Below are 16,059 nucleotides of genomic sequence, written 5' to 3'. Positions count from 1 at the left end.
GATCAATTTGGGGCCGGACTTGTTTTTTTTTTTTAAATCTGGTTAGTCCTGCCAATCCCGGATAGCTACGACTTCGTCCATCACTAGTCTTCTCTCTTTACCGATATGGCCTTTTCCTCTGGCGGTCCATCAGGAGCCACTATCGGAAGTCAATCTTTTTAGCCATCACACTACCTCTCCATTGACGCCTGGAACTTAGCATGTTAAAGTATACACAGTTCAGAGTGTATGCAGCTTCAGCACAAGAGATAGGAACATAGTGGGGGAAACTGAATCTGTATACTTTGTGTGCCAGATCTTATCTTTGGGTGTTTTGCAGCAATACACTACACTAAATGAGTAAAATATTTATCGTATTAAAACAAAAAAACGTGAAATATTCCCTTTTAAGAGCAGCTTTGAACCGATGACCTAGGCTATGTGCCCACGGGGAGAGTGTCCTGTGGATATATCCGCAGGACATTCCGTAGGAGCTCCTAGAAAACCGCAGCACAATTTTGTCTGTTTACATGCTGCGGTTTTATTGCGGAATGTCCTGCGGATATGCTGCGGTCATTCTGCATTGAGGATACAGTACCATGGCTTCGGCACTGCATCCTCAATGCCGAACAAGTGGTGAAGTGTTGGGGGAGTTCATCCTTATTTCCATCACGCAGCACTTCACTCTCCGGCCGTGTCTGTCTGCACATTGCCGGAGAAAGTGGGCGGGCCTGCACTAGCTCTGGCTCCACCACGCTCCTCTGCACTGGAGGAAGTGACTCCGGTGTCTGCTATCAAGGCAGGTAAGCATGGCATTGTGCGGAAAAATCTGCAGGAATAATTCACATGCTGCAGATTTTTCCGCAGGGAAATCCACATTATTTCCGCTGCAGAAAAAAATGCAGCATGGGCACAGCAGTTCCAAAATGCCATAGAAATGGCTGGGGACTCACTGTACTGCGGATTTTCAAATTTCTGCGAAAAAAAATTGCAAATTTTCTGCAACGTGGGCACATATGACTAACCTACTGGGCATCTACACCAATTTTCCTGGACGATCCTTTTAATCTTTATGACATTTAGTTTCTTATGCACCAAATAATTATACAATGTATATTTTGCTTTGACAGCATTTGCATGAACCATACTATGCAAATATTGCTTTTGTTTTCTCATTATATTTTCATTTTCTTTAAAAAAAAAAATCTGTTTTACCTTTATGTGTAGATAGGATGACTGCCCAATTACAATAAGCCTGACATCTGCAGCCTAATAATAGAAAAAAATGAAAAGTGTTAGACCGCATTCACACTCTTTGGTGGTATATTTTGGCAGTGGTGTGGGTTTGGAGGAGTTTTTGCAGCTATTCAAAGCCGCTGGGAAAAAAACATTGTTTTTTGCTGTTAGATTCAAAAGCTCAGTAAAATAGCATGGTTTTTATTTAAATTTCACCAAAATTGTTGCAGAACTGCAGAGTTTTGTCAAGATTTGTAAGAAATTGACATAGTTTTACTGCGATTTCAAATACTGCAAAAATAAAACTGCAGTGAAAGATCACGCCACAGCGGCAAAGCATTTTTATGGAACAATTTAAATATCATTTACATCTTATATTTTATTATTACCAGTACAGCTCTAAGTAGCAGGATGTTTCTAACAATACATTTCGGCATTCCTATCCATTCTCAAAAACAAAAGGCTTTTCCATTTTATTGTGTAGGTTACAGGCAACCTCTGCAGTCTAGCTGCAGTAGTTGGTCTCCTAGGCAAGGAGTGCAGAGCGTCCAAGTTGGATCCAGCCATCTTTAGTGCTATTGCTCACCTCCTATGCTGGAGAGGCCAGGCTTGCCCCTGGTAGCAGCAGTATGGGCCAGAGGCTCCACCTCACTCCCCAGTCCCCAAGGAGATCTGGAAGTGTGTTCTTTTTTTTTTTTTATCATAAAGGTTTTTATTGAGTTTTCAGAAAAATACAAACTTCTCATACAACAACATCAAGAACAGGAGCAGTGAGTAGCAAGAGGTGGAATAGCCTCGAGCCATTATCAGAATATCAATCTGGGACATTAAATACCCCTTACAACAACAACTTGAGCAGGGGGGGGGGGGGAGAGAGGGGGGGAAGCAGCTCTACATGGCATTCTTAGGCATAAACAATTTATTTATGGTGTAGGTGTCTGTATCTGGGGGAGGGCCGTTGCATAAAGGGAAGTGGCCCACGGGTGCCATTGTTTAAGTCTCACTGTTCTCTTCTCTAGGTTAGGGGCCAAGTTGGTTTCGTATAGCCAGTGTAGGTTGATCCTCTCAATTAGTTCTCTTTTTGTAGGTGGGCTCACCGACCTCCACTTGTACGCCACACAGTACCTGCCGGCTATGAGAATGTGAGAAATGATGTTTTTTAAAAGATCCGGAATCCCATCTAATCCAATGTGTAGCACCGCTAAGGTTGGGTTTGGGAAAAGGCGGAGACTAGTAACCTCTTGGATTAGATTGAACACCTCCTGCCAGAAGTTAGATAACTTAGGGCAAAACCACCACATATGACACAATGTGCCCCTGTGGTTGCAGCCCCTCCAGCACAATGGTGACATATGTGGGGAAAAAGAAGCCAGTTTAGTAGGGGAATTGTACCACCTCAGATGAACCTTTTTTAATTGCTCTATATGATTGATACAAGAAGAGAATTTGTGGATCCATTTTGAGGCTGCGAACCATTCTTGCGACGGAAGCGGAGAAGCTAGATCTTTTTCCCATTTGAGCATATACGGCAATTGTTTGTCCGGTTGTGGGGAGTTTAGCATATTATGAATATATGAAAGGCCTTTGATTTTGCTATTTTGAAAAAAAATTTTAATTGAGGCGTGGTCGGCTGTCGTGGGAACTGGGAGATGAGGAGCGGACTGAAGAAAGTGACGTATTTGAAAAAACTGGAATAGACTGTGTCGGGGGAGGTTAAATTTATCACACATTTCTGAGTACGGGAGTAGGACGCCTTCTCTATAGAGATCTGCTAGGGTGATTGGACCTCCACGTGTCCAGGCGGCAAGATTCAAGTTCGGAATGAAGGCTTCTAGCGATCTGAGGGGAATGCTGGGACCCAAAGCATGGGACACTGGCTTGCTCCACAAGGCCCAAGCTTTCTTTAGAGCTGCTGTGGTGGGTAGAAGATCGCCGGGGGGCGAAGGGGTTAAGAGCAGGGAGTCTATGAATTGTTTAGGGGAGTTGACCTGTGCCCAGGTGTACTCAATCTGTAACCATCTTAAGTCTGAATCGTTCCTCCACCAATCTCGAGCCGGTTCAAAGACAGCGGCTCTGTGATATGTTAGAATATTAGGAATACCCATTCCTCCACCACTTAACGGGGCATGCATACATCTCAGGGCTATTCTAGGTTTTTTCCCAGCCCATATAAATTTACTCATTAGCGAATTAATTTTGGTGAGATACCGTTGCGGAATTGTTAGGGGCAGGCACCGAAGTAAGTAGATAATTTTTGGGAGGCAGATCATTTTAAAGGTCTGCATTCTCGCCACCCAAGAGAGCGGGAGAAGAGAAAGGTGAGTAAGTTCTCTATCCAGTGAGGTGTGCAGGGTCAGCAGATTTTTCCGGATCACGGAGTGTAGCAGGGCCAGTATAATACCCAGGTAGGGGATACCCTCGTTTTCCCATTTGAAAGGGTAAAGATGAGAAAGAGTGGCTCTAGTTGAGGCGGGCAGGAAGAGCGGAAAAATTAAGGACTTGGTAATATTAAGCTTGTAATACTAGACTTGAGCGAAGGAGGACAGGATCTCCATTACGTGTTTTAGGGACACCTCTACATTAGTGCAAGATAAAATCACATCATCCGCATATAGACTGATCACATGGTTTGTACTCCCCACTCGAATCCCCGAGATCCGAGGGCATTCACGGATAGTCTGCGCCAGAGGCTCTATAGCAAGGGCATAGATGATAGGGGAGAGCGGACACCCCTGGTGTGTCCCATTGGTTAATTCAAAACTCCGAGATATAAATCCGGATGCCAGAACTTTGGCGTTAGGGTTAGAGTATAGCGCCATTACGCCATTATGGGGCCTTCAAATCCAAACTTAGCCAGTACAGATTTGAGATATCCCCAGTGCACCCTGTCAAACGCCTTCTCTGCGTCCAGGGACAGGAATACACTGGGGATTTTTCTCCCCTCAGCTCCCGCAATCAAGTCCAGCATACGTCTCGTCCCATCTTTCGCCTGCCTCCCCGCCACAAACCCCACTTGATCCGGGGAAATCAGTGATGGAAGAACTTTATGTATTCTAGCTGAGATTATTTTGGCGTACAATTTTAAGTCGCAGTTTAGGAGGGATATTGGCCTGAAGTTTCCTGGTGAAATAGGGGGTTTTCCTGGTTTTGGCAGGGTAGTTATAATGGCCTCTAGATTATTTGGTGAAATATCTGCTGTGGTTCGCCAAGAGGAGAAAAGTCTCTGGCGCAATGGAGACATGGTTTCAGTTAATTGCCTATAATAGGAGTTAGTGAGGCCGTCTGGGCCTGGAGCTGAATTTCTTTTGGCTGTGATCACCACCTGGCGAACCTCTTCCAGAGAGAAAGGGGAATTTAGTTGCTCTAGCTGTACTGTAGATAACCGAGGAAGATTAATATTGTTTAAGAAGGAATTAATTGGGTAGGCTTTGGGGCAGTGGAGTCATTTTTAAGGTTGTAGAGAGACTGGTAAAAATCAGTGAATGCATTGACTATTTCCGTTGGGTTGCATATTGTGGCATTAGAACCCATCACGAGGTATTCAATTTTATTTTGCAATTCTCGTTTTTTAACCCTCCTGGCTAGTAAGGCACCCGCCCTGTCACCCATCATATAGTACCGCTGTTTGAGGGATCTTAAGTTTTTCTCATAGTCTACCATCAACAATTGGCGGAGCTGTGTTCTTAGTTTCCTGAGTTCGTCAGATGTCGACAAGTTTGGGGCAGATTTATTGTGGGCTTCTAAAAGCGCTATGTGGGACAGTAGAACTTTGTAAGTGGCCTGACGCCTCTTCTTCTCCCTAGTGGCAATTTTGATGAATGACCCCCTAATAAAGGCCTTGTGTGCAGACCATAGAGTTTCCTCTGTCACCTCCTTGTTGTCATTAAATTTAAAAAACTCTGCGAGGTCGGCCTGCAACTCATCAGAGATTTGTCTACAGGTTAGGAGGGAGTCATTCATGCGCCACCGGGTAAAAACAGGCACGCGGTTTTGCTCCTGGACTGTCAGGTATATGGGGGCATGGTCCGACCAAGCTATAAGTCCAATTTTTGAATCTGAGCAATCCATAATAAGTGAGCTTTCAACCAGAAAGTAGTCCAATCTGCTGTATGAGGTGAACCGAGGTGAGAAGAATGTGTAGTCCCTCTCATTTGCATGTTGGCATCTCCATATATCATGGAGATGTCTTTCTGAAATTATTGTGCTCATCTCCTTCCTCTTTACAGCAGTATTGGAGCAATCCAGAGTGCTGGACATTAACATGTTAAAATCCCCGCAGATTATTTGCTTACCCTCTGTAACGGATGAAAGCTTGGAAAGAAACCTCCGCAGAAAGCTGATCTGACCAGAGTTGGGGGCGTAAACGGTTGCAATAGTATACTTAGATCCATTTATGGAGCAATTAATAATGGCGTATCTACCTTCAGGGTCTAAATGTTGGGAATGTAGTGTGAATGCAACAGTATTTTTTACACAAATGAATACTCCAGCCTTTTTTTTTTCCCACAAGCCAACAGTATGAAAGGAAATTTAGCATTATTTAACCTGTGCGAGTCCCCTTGGAGGAGATGAGACTCTTGACCACATATCACGTCACATTTGGATTTAACCACTTCCCGCCAAAACATGGATCGCTTGGCTGGCGAGTTCAGGCCCCTAACATTTATAGACATACAGTTCAGTACCATTGTACATGAAAAAAAGTCTCTTGCCTAGAGCTGCGGGGGGGGGGAGAAAGGAAGGTTAGGCAGGAAAGAGATAACACTAACAATATTGACATCACTAACATTACTGATGTAGGGAGCATCAGTCCACATAGAAAAAAGCCCAAAAAGGGGGCCTGCGGTATGGTGGAAATTTACCGCCATGGGGGTTCAGGGTCCTGGTTGAACAGAACCAGCGGACCTTAAAAGTAGCAACTAAGTCTCAGCCGCGACTCAAACATATCACTTAACTCACGCAACGGACCAATCTTCATTCACTTTATCCCTTTGGGATGATTCTGTGGCTCTTGGAGATCTGGCTGGGAGATTTGCCATGTTCCATGAGGATAGGAGCCTTGCCAATTGCTGTGGGGAATGGCAGACGTGGGTGGTTCCTGCTCGGAAAAGCAGGATCTTTACAGGGAAACCCCATCTATAGGATATAGCTTCATCCCTGAGAATTTTGGTATAGGGGGCAAATTCCCTCCTTTTTGCCAGGGTTCCTGCAGACAGATCCGGAAAAATGGACAGGTGCCGGAATTGCTCAGACAGAGGAGGCCTCTTTCTCATGGCTTGCAGCAGGGCTTCTTTGGTCTTGTAAAAGTGCAGGCGAGCTAAAGTGTCCCGGGGGACATCAGCACTGAGGGATTTAGGCTTAGGGACTCTGTGTATTCTGTCCACCAAGAAATCAGTTGTGGACAGGTCTGGGAGCAGCTCCTGCAACAAGGAGCCTAGAAAACTCTGCAGCCCCTTGTCTGGTATGGCCTCTGGAATTCCTCTGATTCTTATGTTGTTACGGTGGGACCTGTCCTCTAAATCCAAGACCTTGGTATGGAGCTTTTGCACTTGTTCCTCCAGTGCTGCATTGGCATCAATGAGGCTATTGTGTGACTTTGTCAGCTCCTCCATTTTAGTTTCAATGTGTGCTGTGCGACTGCCTATGGCAGTGATATCTCCCCTCAGCTCAGCCACCATATCTTTCCAATCCTACTGCAGTGATGAGCGGAGGGCACTGAGCAGTTTCTGCATTGTACCTTTGGTAAGCGGTATATCTGCAGCATCTGTGTCCAAGTCTGGGCCTGCTGTGGATCCCCTCCTGGATGAGCGTGAGGAAGCTGTGGAGGAGGATGCCGCCGCCATTTTCCCTCGCCCCGTGCTGGAGAAGAAGTCTGTGACTTTCGCTGGGACGGCTTCTTCTGGGACTTTCCCCTTGGCATGCCACGTTCCTGGATACCTCCACAGCACTTTCCCCCCGTGTCCAGAGAGATTGGTGCCACTGGTGAACCGCAGTGAGCCGGTTAGGAGTCGATGTGGCTGGAGCTCAGCAGCTAGGTGACCGGTGCCATTAGCAAGCAGGCCACGCCCCCCTGGAAGTGTGTTCTTGAAGACAACATATTTTGATACAAAAAAGAAACCACTGCCGAGTCTCTGCTGCTTCTCCCGGTGTTGGCTGCAGCGCTGATGTCACATAAAACGCGTGGCAACCAATCAGGGAGCTCAGAATGGAGCATTCAATCTCATCAGGCAGAGCCACTGAGCTCAGTGAATGACTGCTGCCATACTGGTCAGTAAAGAACAGTTTGGCTTTTTTAATACAAACTGCATTTATGGACAAAGGTTCTCTGAATGTGGACAAACCCTTTAAGAAGCCACTACCTTCAGAGTTTGTTTCCCCGTTCAGCATCGGCCTCTATAGCTTGATAGATCACTTTCTGTGGAATCCATATAGTGAGCTACTATTAAAGGGAACCTGACAGCTGATACATGCTGTCCGATCCACAGGCAGCATATATCAGACGTTGCCTGCATGATGTATGACATATATATTCAACTTTGAAATGCTGTGGTGTTTCAAAGAAAAATATAGTTTAATAACCGCCGGAGACTGAGTAGCATAGTAGACTAGTTGGACAGGCGGATCCCAAGCGGCTTCTCTCCACCCACTGCCTTGGAGTGACAGGACCCTCTCGCTGCGGCTTGTATAGGGAAAGACAATACTTTTGTGATAATATACGAATATTCAATGCGATATAATAAAACCTGCATAACATATTGTAGATTATTACTATTAGATTTTATTATTACAATCATTATTATGACTACTACTATATTTATCAGTCCATACCTGTAGATAGCTTTTTGGAATCTTAGCCAAATCTTCCACGTATTCTTTACATGTATAACACAGAAAATTCTAATAAAAAAGGAAAAAAAAATCTTAATGAGCAGCTTTGTTCATGCACATATCTTTGTCCCCCGATTTGTGATGAAACGAAGGGCTTCTCAGATGAGAAAATTATATATTCTTATTCTGTCATTTTCACATTGGATGGTAATATAAAAAGACTGACCAGCCCATCCACTAGGTGTGAACAGGTGCACACTGAAAATGCAACAAAGTTACAAAGATTTGTACAGCAGCACTCTGAAAAGCTAAAATATGTAAACATGAAATATAGGAAGTTTGGCATTGCATTACTGCTATTGGAAAAAAAATATGAGATACTTAGGCGGGCTTTGCACGTTGCGACATCGCAAGCCGATGCTGCGATGTCGCACGCGATAGTCCCCGCCCCTGTCGCAGGTACGATATCTTGTGATAGCTGGCGTAGCGATAATTATCGCTACGCCAGCTTCACATGCACTCACCTGCCCTGCGACCGTCGCTCTGGCCGGCGACCCGCCTCCTTCCTAAGGGGGTGGGTCGTTCGGCGTCACAGCGACGTCACACGGCAGGCGGCCAATGGCGGCAGAGGGGCGGAGATGAGCAGGATGGAAACATCCCGCCCACCTCCTTCCTTCCGCATAGCCGCCGGCGGCAGGTAAGGAGATGTTCCTCGCTCCTGCGGCTTCACACACAGCGATGTGTGCTGCCGCAGGAACGAGGAACAACATCGTACCTGTCGCTGCACCGGCATTATGGAAATGTCGGAGCCTGCACCGATGATACGATAACGACGCTTTTGCGCTCGTTCATCGTATCATCTAGGATTTACACACTACGACATCGCAAGTGACGCCAGATGTGCGTCACTTTCGATTTGACCCCACCGACATCGCACCTGCGATGTCGTAGTGTGCAAAGCCGCCCTTAGTTTACAAACTGGCCAATTTGTGTAAGCCCAACAGCCAACTACAAGGCGTACCTCTTTGTCGCGACCCTATCCGGGTTTAAAAAAAAAACCTAGTGGATGTGCTTGTCAGTCTTTTTATATCAGCATTCCATTCTGTTCTGACTGAGCACTCCTCCCGCCCTTTAACCAGAGTATTTTCTTTTAGTTGGATCCTACCTGCCCATTACTTGTAGGTTTTTTAACCTGGATAGTAGAGCAGATCTGAATGGGGGTAAAGTAAGAACTCCTGGATCTCGGCGGTATACTGCCTTGGTGTAATTTTTGTGGAAAAGCTTGGCTGTCATTACACCAGTAATGGGGACTCTGGGTGATTCTACTGTGATTGAGGTGGGAGCTGTATGTGGCTTTAGGCTATGTGCGCACGTAGCGTTCTGTCCCTGAAGAAATTTCTGCAGCGATTTGAACAGCACACGTGCGCTTCAAATCGCTGCAGAAAGAGTCTGTAATGATAAAAAAAAGCCAATTCCATGCGCTCTGAGTGCAGCCCCTCCCATAGACAGAATGGAGGCTGCATGCAGAGCGCAGGAAAGAAGTGACATGTCACTTCTTAGAACGCGCGCTTCGGGCAGCAGCCGAAGCGCTGCGCTCTAATACGCCATGTGCACACATCTCCTGCATAATCTTCATAGATTATGCTGGGGACGCAGGACGCATGCAGTTACGCTGCGGTGCAGATCGCAGCGTAACTGCATGCAAATACGCAACGTGCGCACATAGCCTTAGACCTTCTCTCTATGATGAATGTGGCTCGCAACCCTCTCTCAGAGCTGGATATGGCTTGTGACCCTTTCTCAAAGATGAATGTGGCTCACGACTCTCTCTTAGAGCTGGATGTGGCTTGTCACCCTCTCCCAGAGGTCAATTTGGCTCACAGCCCCCTCTCAGAGCTGTATGTGGCTCTCAAGTTCAGAAAGGTTGGGGACTACTGATGTAAGGTATGGAAATTTGTGGGGAAAAACTTCACAGTGAATTAGATTTCTCTGGGAAATCTGCATGAAGTGTTGAATTTGAAATTGCAATGGCCTGCTCATTACCAGCCACAAGATAAAAAGGTGACACAAATGAATCAGGGCCTTAGGATACGTGCCCACTATCAGAAACAGCAGCATTTTGGACACGGTATGTTTTCCCTGGGTCCAAAACGCTGCATTGAACAGTACAAGCACAGTGTATGGGATTTTCCGAGCCGCAGCATGTCACTTTATGCTTGTGGAGTCGCAAGTGCTCTGAGCGGGAGAATAAATCGAAAATCCGCTGTGCCCAGAACCCTGATCATGGGCACAGATGCTGTGGTCTCCCGCACAGGACACTAGAGCCTCCGGAGGAGGGATGACACTGCATCTAGGACCCAGCGTGTCCGGATCGTGGGAACGTAACCTTAGGATTTCAGGCAACAGGTAAGTGCCAGCGCTCAGCTTTAATATTAAGGGGGCTTTACACGCTATGATATCGTTAATGTTTGATCGTCGGGGTCACATTGTTAGTGACGCACATCCGCATCATTAACAATATCGCAGCGTGTGATACTTACCAGCGACCTTAGGCGACCTCAAAAATGGTGAAAATCGTTCACCATGGAGAGGTCGTCCCAAACTCAAAAATCGGTAAGGGTTGTTTAGCGTTGTGATTCATCACTCATGCGGCAGCACACATCGCTATGTGTGACACCGCATGAGCGAGGACCGTCTCCTTACGTGCCGCCGGCCACAATGTTTACATCATGCTCAGCTCCGCCCCTTTGCTTTGATTGGCCGGCGGCTTAGTGACGTTGCGATGACGTCACTGTGATGCCGAACATCCCTCCCCCTTGAAGGAGGGATTGTTCGGCAGTCACAGCGACGCCGCCGACCAGGTAAGTATGTGTGACGCTGCCGTAGCGATAATGTTCGCTATGACAGCGATCACAAACAATCGCATGCGCGACGGGGGCGGGTACTTACACGCTCACTATCGCTACAAATTGCTAGCGATATCGCTACCGTGTAAAGCCCCCTTTAGTATAGAGCTGCAGACATTGCCTATTCTGCGGATATTTTGGCATTTAGGTGTGAAAAGCTATTCTGGCAGCATTACTTTAAAAAGCATATATCCATCTAGTTATTATTCTGCAATCTTACTCCAGAGGAAAATAATCATCCTTGAGGCATCAGCAAGTTTTCTTCGTTTTAGAATAACAATTCCTTCCTGGCTCATAATCTGGCAATCCGAATAGATGTCTGGATGGCGGTGCTACCTCTAGTCATCCATACCTGTGAGTGTATAGCAGAATAGTATGGTTGGGGCTTACCCGCACAAGGATTAGAATGGCTTTTCTATCTCTGTATAAATCCCCGAATTGCAAAGTCTTGCCATACTGATCTCTCAGCGGGCAGCTGGCAGCTAGCTCCACATCTGGGTGATACATGGCGTTCCATAGAGCCGCACTCTCCACATCTGTACTTCTGCCTATTTGCTGGATGACTGGGGAACTTTCTGCGGCCATGTTTGCTTCCTTCCTCTGATGGGTGGGATGCAGCACTCCCTCTGAGCCAGGACATAGTTTATAGCAACAGTTGCTCTAACATAGGCGGAGTTTCCCAAACTATCAACTACAGTGCATCTTAACCCCTTAGGTGATGTACGCCTTCACAACTGTACAGTTTATACTAGTAAAACTCAGTATGTTCTTCACATTTTGCATTAAAAATGGAAATGATAATGAAGCAGATCCTGATTTATAATTCAGCTCTGTCTGACAGCGCAGAACTCTGTGAGATAATGAAATGATGTGACAAATGATTTCTAGTTCTCTCACCCTTCTTCCCCTATGTACAGGATATCACAAAAGTGAGTACACCCCTCACATTTTTGTAAATATTTCATTATATCTTTTCATGGGAGAACACTAAAGATATAAGGCTAAGACCGCACTTTGCGTCGTGCTACTTGCAGTTCTAAACGCACGTTTTGGGTTTAATTGATTTGACCAAAGTTGCCTTTTTCAGAACTTTAGCGCTGAAAACGCATGCGTATTTACCGCGTTTAAGATGCGTTTTCAGCGCTTTTTACATGCTTTTTCACCTGCGTTTTGACAGATGCGTTTTGAACATCTAGACACTGCTAAATAAAGATTAAATAGTCAAACAGACTGAAAAAAAGAGAAAAAAATAAGAAACAGATATAATTTTTAAATTAACAATGAAATTTGTTAAATTTCTTGAAAATATAGCGGATTAATAAAATTTATTGCAAAAATAGCAATAAAAACATAAATTTCACTAATTTAATTGTCGGACTATGTGTGTGTAAAGGGAAGAGGCGAACACAATCCAAGTTTTTATGCAGAAAAGTGTCTATTATAATAATAATTTATGACAAATAATTCATTTAGAGCAGTAGATGAAGGCACACAATAAGAATCAGTGGTGAACAGTAGTCAAAAACCTGCAAAGTATCACGCCCATACTTAATAGTAGACAAATAATTACAGAGCATAGGGACAATAATACAATTCAGTGTAGAATAATTTATAGAACTTCCCGTGTTAAGCAGAAAAATATATAATGCATGATATCGACCACAATTGCATTTAGAATTATAACAATTCAGATCAGACTGTTGCAATCAATATAAACGTATAATCACATACATGTGTAGATATCCAGACGGTGGAGGGAAACTACCGTATATAGGCACCCAGAGGATCATTGCAAAACCACCAATATGGGGCATATGAAAACAATTAATATAATGTATAATATATAGTACCTTATGTAAACCAATTTAGGTACAAAACTACATTGCCAACCACATATAGTGTGAGAGCAAGGTCCAATGATTGCAAGCAATAAGTATACTAAATTGTCAGCATACGACTCAAAACAAGAAGCATGCGGCAATAACTAATAGTATGTAACTTAATAATACAATAACCAAATGCAAAACTACTATTTTCTACTATTAAGTATGGGCGTGATACTTTGCAGGTTTTCGACTACTGTTCACCACTGATTCTTATTGTGTGCCTTCATCTACTGCTCTAAATGAATTATTTGTCATAAATTATTATTATAATAAACATTTTTTTGCATAAAAACTTGGATTGTGTTCGCCTCTTCCCTCTTTTTTTCGGACTTGTTCTAGCGAATGTCCAAAAATTATTGTTTTTTATCCATGATTATCATAATGAAATACGCACCATTATGAATTTTTCACTTTACTCATTGTGTGTGTAAAGGGACATATTATTCCATTATGTTAATGTGTGAAAAGCATGCGTTTTTGAAGTAAAAAACGCAGTGTTTCTGCACCTAAAAAAGCATGTAAAACGCTGGAATTTTGATGTTTGTTGCTTTTTGACACTTCTCATTGACTTCAATGTTAGCAAAACGCTGCAGAAATGGCAAAAATAATTGACATGCTGCTTCTTTGAACGCATGTTTTTTGCCATAAAATATGCAAATTAAACGCAGCGTTTTGAAACGCAAAGTGCGGTCTGAAAATCAACATTTATCATTGACTTTGCTGTAAAATCAAAACGCATGCCTTTTGGCATGAAAAAGGTGCAGTTCAAAACGGACCTAAAAAGCAGTTGAAACGCAGGTGGAAACGCAAAGTGCGGTCTTAGCCTTACACTGTGATACAATCTAAAGTAGTCAGTGTACAGCTTGTATAAGGCCTAAGCCACACGGCATACAAATTGGTGCAAGTGGAGTGCGATAAAAAAATCGCTTTTCACTCTGACCAATATTAGCCTATGTGTCAGCACACATGAGCGATTATTTTCTCAGCCCTAATCGGACCGAGAAAAAAATCACAGCATGCAGCGAGTGTAATGCGATCCTGTTTTCTCTCGCACCCATTCAAGTCTATGGGGCAAGAGAAAAGTCGCACTGCACTCGCGGTACACCGGTGTACCGCAAGTGCAGGACGAGAATATCAATAGCCGGCTACAGAGATGAGAGGGATATAAATCCCTCCCCTCCGCAGCACCAACCCGCCCCTCCGCAGAGTCGGCCCGCCCCCCGCAGCTGAGGTCCACTCACACGATCAGTCGCAAGGACACTTGCATGACCCTCGGCTCCCGCTGTACTGCCATTTTGAGCCAAGTGTCATGCGAGGGGATCGCAGTAATCCCCGTGTGGCCCCGGCCTTACAGTGTAAATTTGGTGTCTCCTTTAACTAACTCAAATACAAGAGTATTCTGTAGTGTGAAGTAATACACAATTTGTGCAGTAGTAAACCAAATATGTCCAGAAATAAAAGTTAAAAGACAAGCTGAAAACAACAGCTTTGTATTCATGGAAACTTGCATTGTATAAAATACAGTTACACTTACAGAACAAGTACAAGTGTGTACCGCCCCCGTGTCAGCGGCCGAGCCACTCTGATCCGGAACCGCTGTGGCTCGAAGGGTCTCGGGAATCCGTGCGGACACTCAAGTTTGAAAAAGGGAGTATGTACAAGGGAGTTAGAAGTTCGTGACGCCACCCACGGTCCGTGGTAAGGTGGAGTACCACCACTGCTGTTGGGGAGCCTGGTGGCGGTGGTATGGCAGCAAGGTGTTTAACCCCTCCGTGGGTAGGGGGTCGTGTGCCCCGCGGCCCGGTAATGGCAGTGAAGGGGTGCCGTTGGGAAGGGAAAGAGTCTCTGCATACTCACTCAGTCCAAGAATACTGACACCGAAAGCTTGTAAACCAGAATTCTGAGCACCGCTGCAGCCAGGAGGGAGCACGCTTGGATCCGTGCCCTTGCTGTTGCTTGTTAGCCTGTAACCTTTTCCGTGGCACCTTCTCACTGTTGGACCCTATAGTATGGAACTAATCGGGTTCCGCTCACCCGTATGGCTAACGGAGTGAGCTTGCTCTTAGGGTTCACGCTTGGGATTTGATAGACTGTGTTTTGGGAACAGTCCTATCCCATCGGTGCGCTAGTATCCCGATTTTGGAGCGGGTGAGGGTTGAATCTTGAAAACTTCACCCCGTCGGGTAAATTACCAGGACGCTTGAAGCTACTTCCCGGCCTAGGATCCGCATACCCCATCGTGCCCTGGCACATGCCCGGAGATGGCTCAATGCCGCCGGCTGCCCTCCTCGGTAATCCGTGCCCCTTGACACGATCCCCTGCGACCGGGGTTCCATCTCCTACCAGGCCCAGACCAATGTCTCCCACCTAGGAGACTTCAGGGGCCCTGCTCCTCACCAGTTACCTCTCCCTCTCAGAGAGTCACGCTCTCCCTCCTACTCCTTCCACTCCTTTTCCACTTCTCTTTCTTACTTTCTTTCACTTTTTCACTTCCCCTACCAACTCACCAAGTGGGCGGCCCTATTCCCTTCAGGCCCCCCAATGGTGTGTCTGGTGGGTATGGTGTAAAGTGTTCCTAGGGTTTTGACTGGCTCTGATCTTAGCAACACCAAAGAGCAGGGATCCATAACCAAGGAGGATTGGATACTGTGATGAAGGGCAGGTTGCACAATACCCTGTGACAACCTGATAGTCCAGGGCGTCACACAAGTAATGTAAATAATTGTGGCATAATTCGTGAAATTAACTCGTAACAGGCAACAGTATATTAGAATGTCTGAATATAGAGCCATTAATGTCTAAACCACTGGCAACAAAAGTGAGTAAACCCCCAAGTGAAAATGACCAAACTGTGCCAATGTAGCCATTTTTCCTCACTGGTGTCATGTGACCATTACAAGGTCTCAGGTGTGAATGGGGAACAGGTGTGTTAAATTTGGTATTATTGCTCACACACATTCTCGTACTAAGCACTGGAAGTTAAAAATGGCACCTCAAGGCAAAAACGTCTCTGAGAATCTGAAAAAAAGAATTGTTGCTCTATACAAAGATGGCCTAGACTACAAGAAGATTGTTAACACCCTTAAACTCAGCTGATCATATGGTGGTTTAACTAGACAGGTTCCACTCAGAACAGGCCTTGCCATAGTCAACCACAAATGTTGAGTGCACATGATCAATAGCCAGAGGTTGTCTTTTCAAAACAGACATATGAGTGCTGCCAT

General features: G+C 45.2%; 1 protein-coding gene across 2 annotated transcripts in view; it reads right to left on the bottom strand.

The window, feature by feature from the left end:
• Nucleotides 1-11,569, bottom strand: part of PRXL2C (peroxiredoxin like 2C) — a 34,835-nt gene extending 23,266 nt beyond the window's left edge. Inside the window, exons 1-3 of one of the 2 annotated variants that reach the window (XM_075340422.1) lie at nucleotides 11,340-11,569; nucleotides 8,044-8,112; nucleotides 1,195-1,248 (exon numbers count right to left, since the gene is read on the bottom strand). In XM_075340422.1, coding sequence (XP_075196537.1) covers nucleotides 1,195-1,248; nucleotides 8,044-8,112; nucleotides 11,340-11,534 — 318 coding nt within the window. In that variant the 5' untranslated portion in view covers nucleotides 11,535-11,569. The remainder of the gene's footprint in view (nucleotides 1-1,194; nucleotides 1,249-8,043; nucleotides 8,113-11,339) is intronic. The other variant, XM_075340413.1, reaches the window with a different exon arrangement.
• Between the last annotated feature and the right edge of the window lie 4,490 nt (nucleotides 11,570-16,059).

The sequence above is a fragment of the Anomaloglossus baeobatrachus genome, chromosome 1, assembly GCF_048569485.1.
Source record: "Anomaloglossus baeobatrachus isolate aAnoBae1 chromosome 1, aAnoBae1.hap1, whole genome shotgun sequence".
In the NCBI taxonomy this organism is placed as follows: Eukaryota; Metazoa; Chordata; class Amphibia; order Anura; family Aromobatidae; genus Anomaloglossus; species Anomaloglossus baeobatrachus.
The sequence above is the reverse complement of the archived record's forward strand: the minus strand, read 5'-3'. Positions and strand labels throughout refer to the sequence as shown.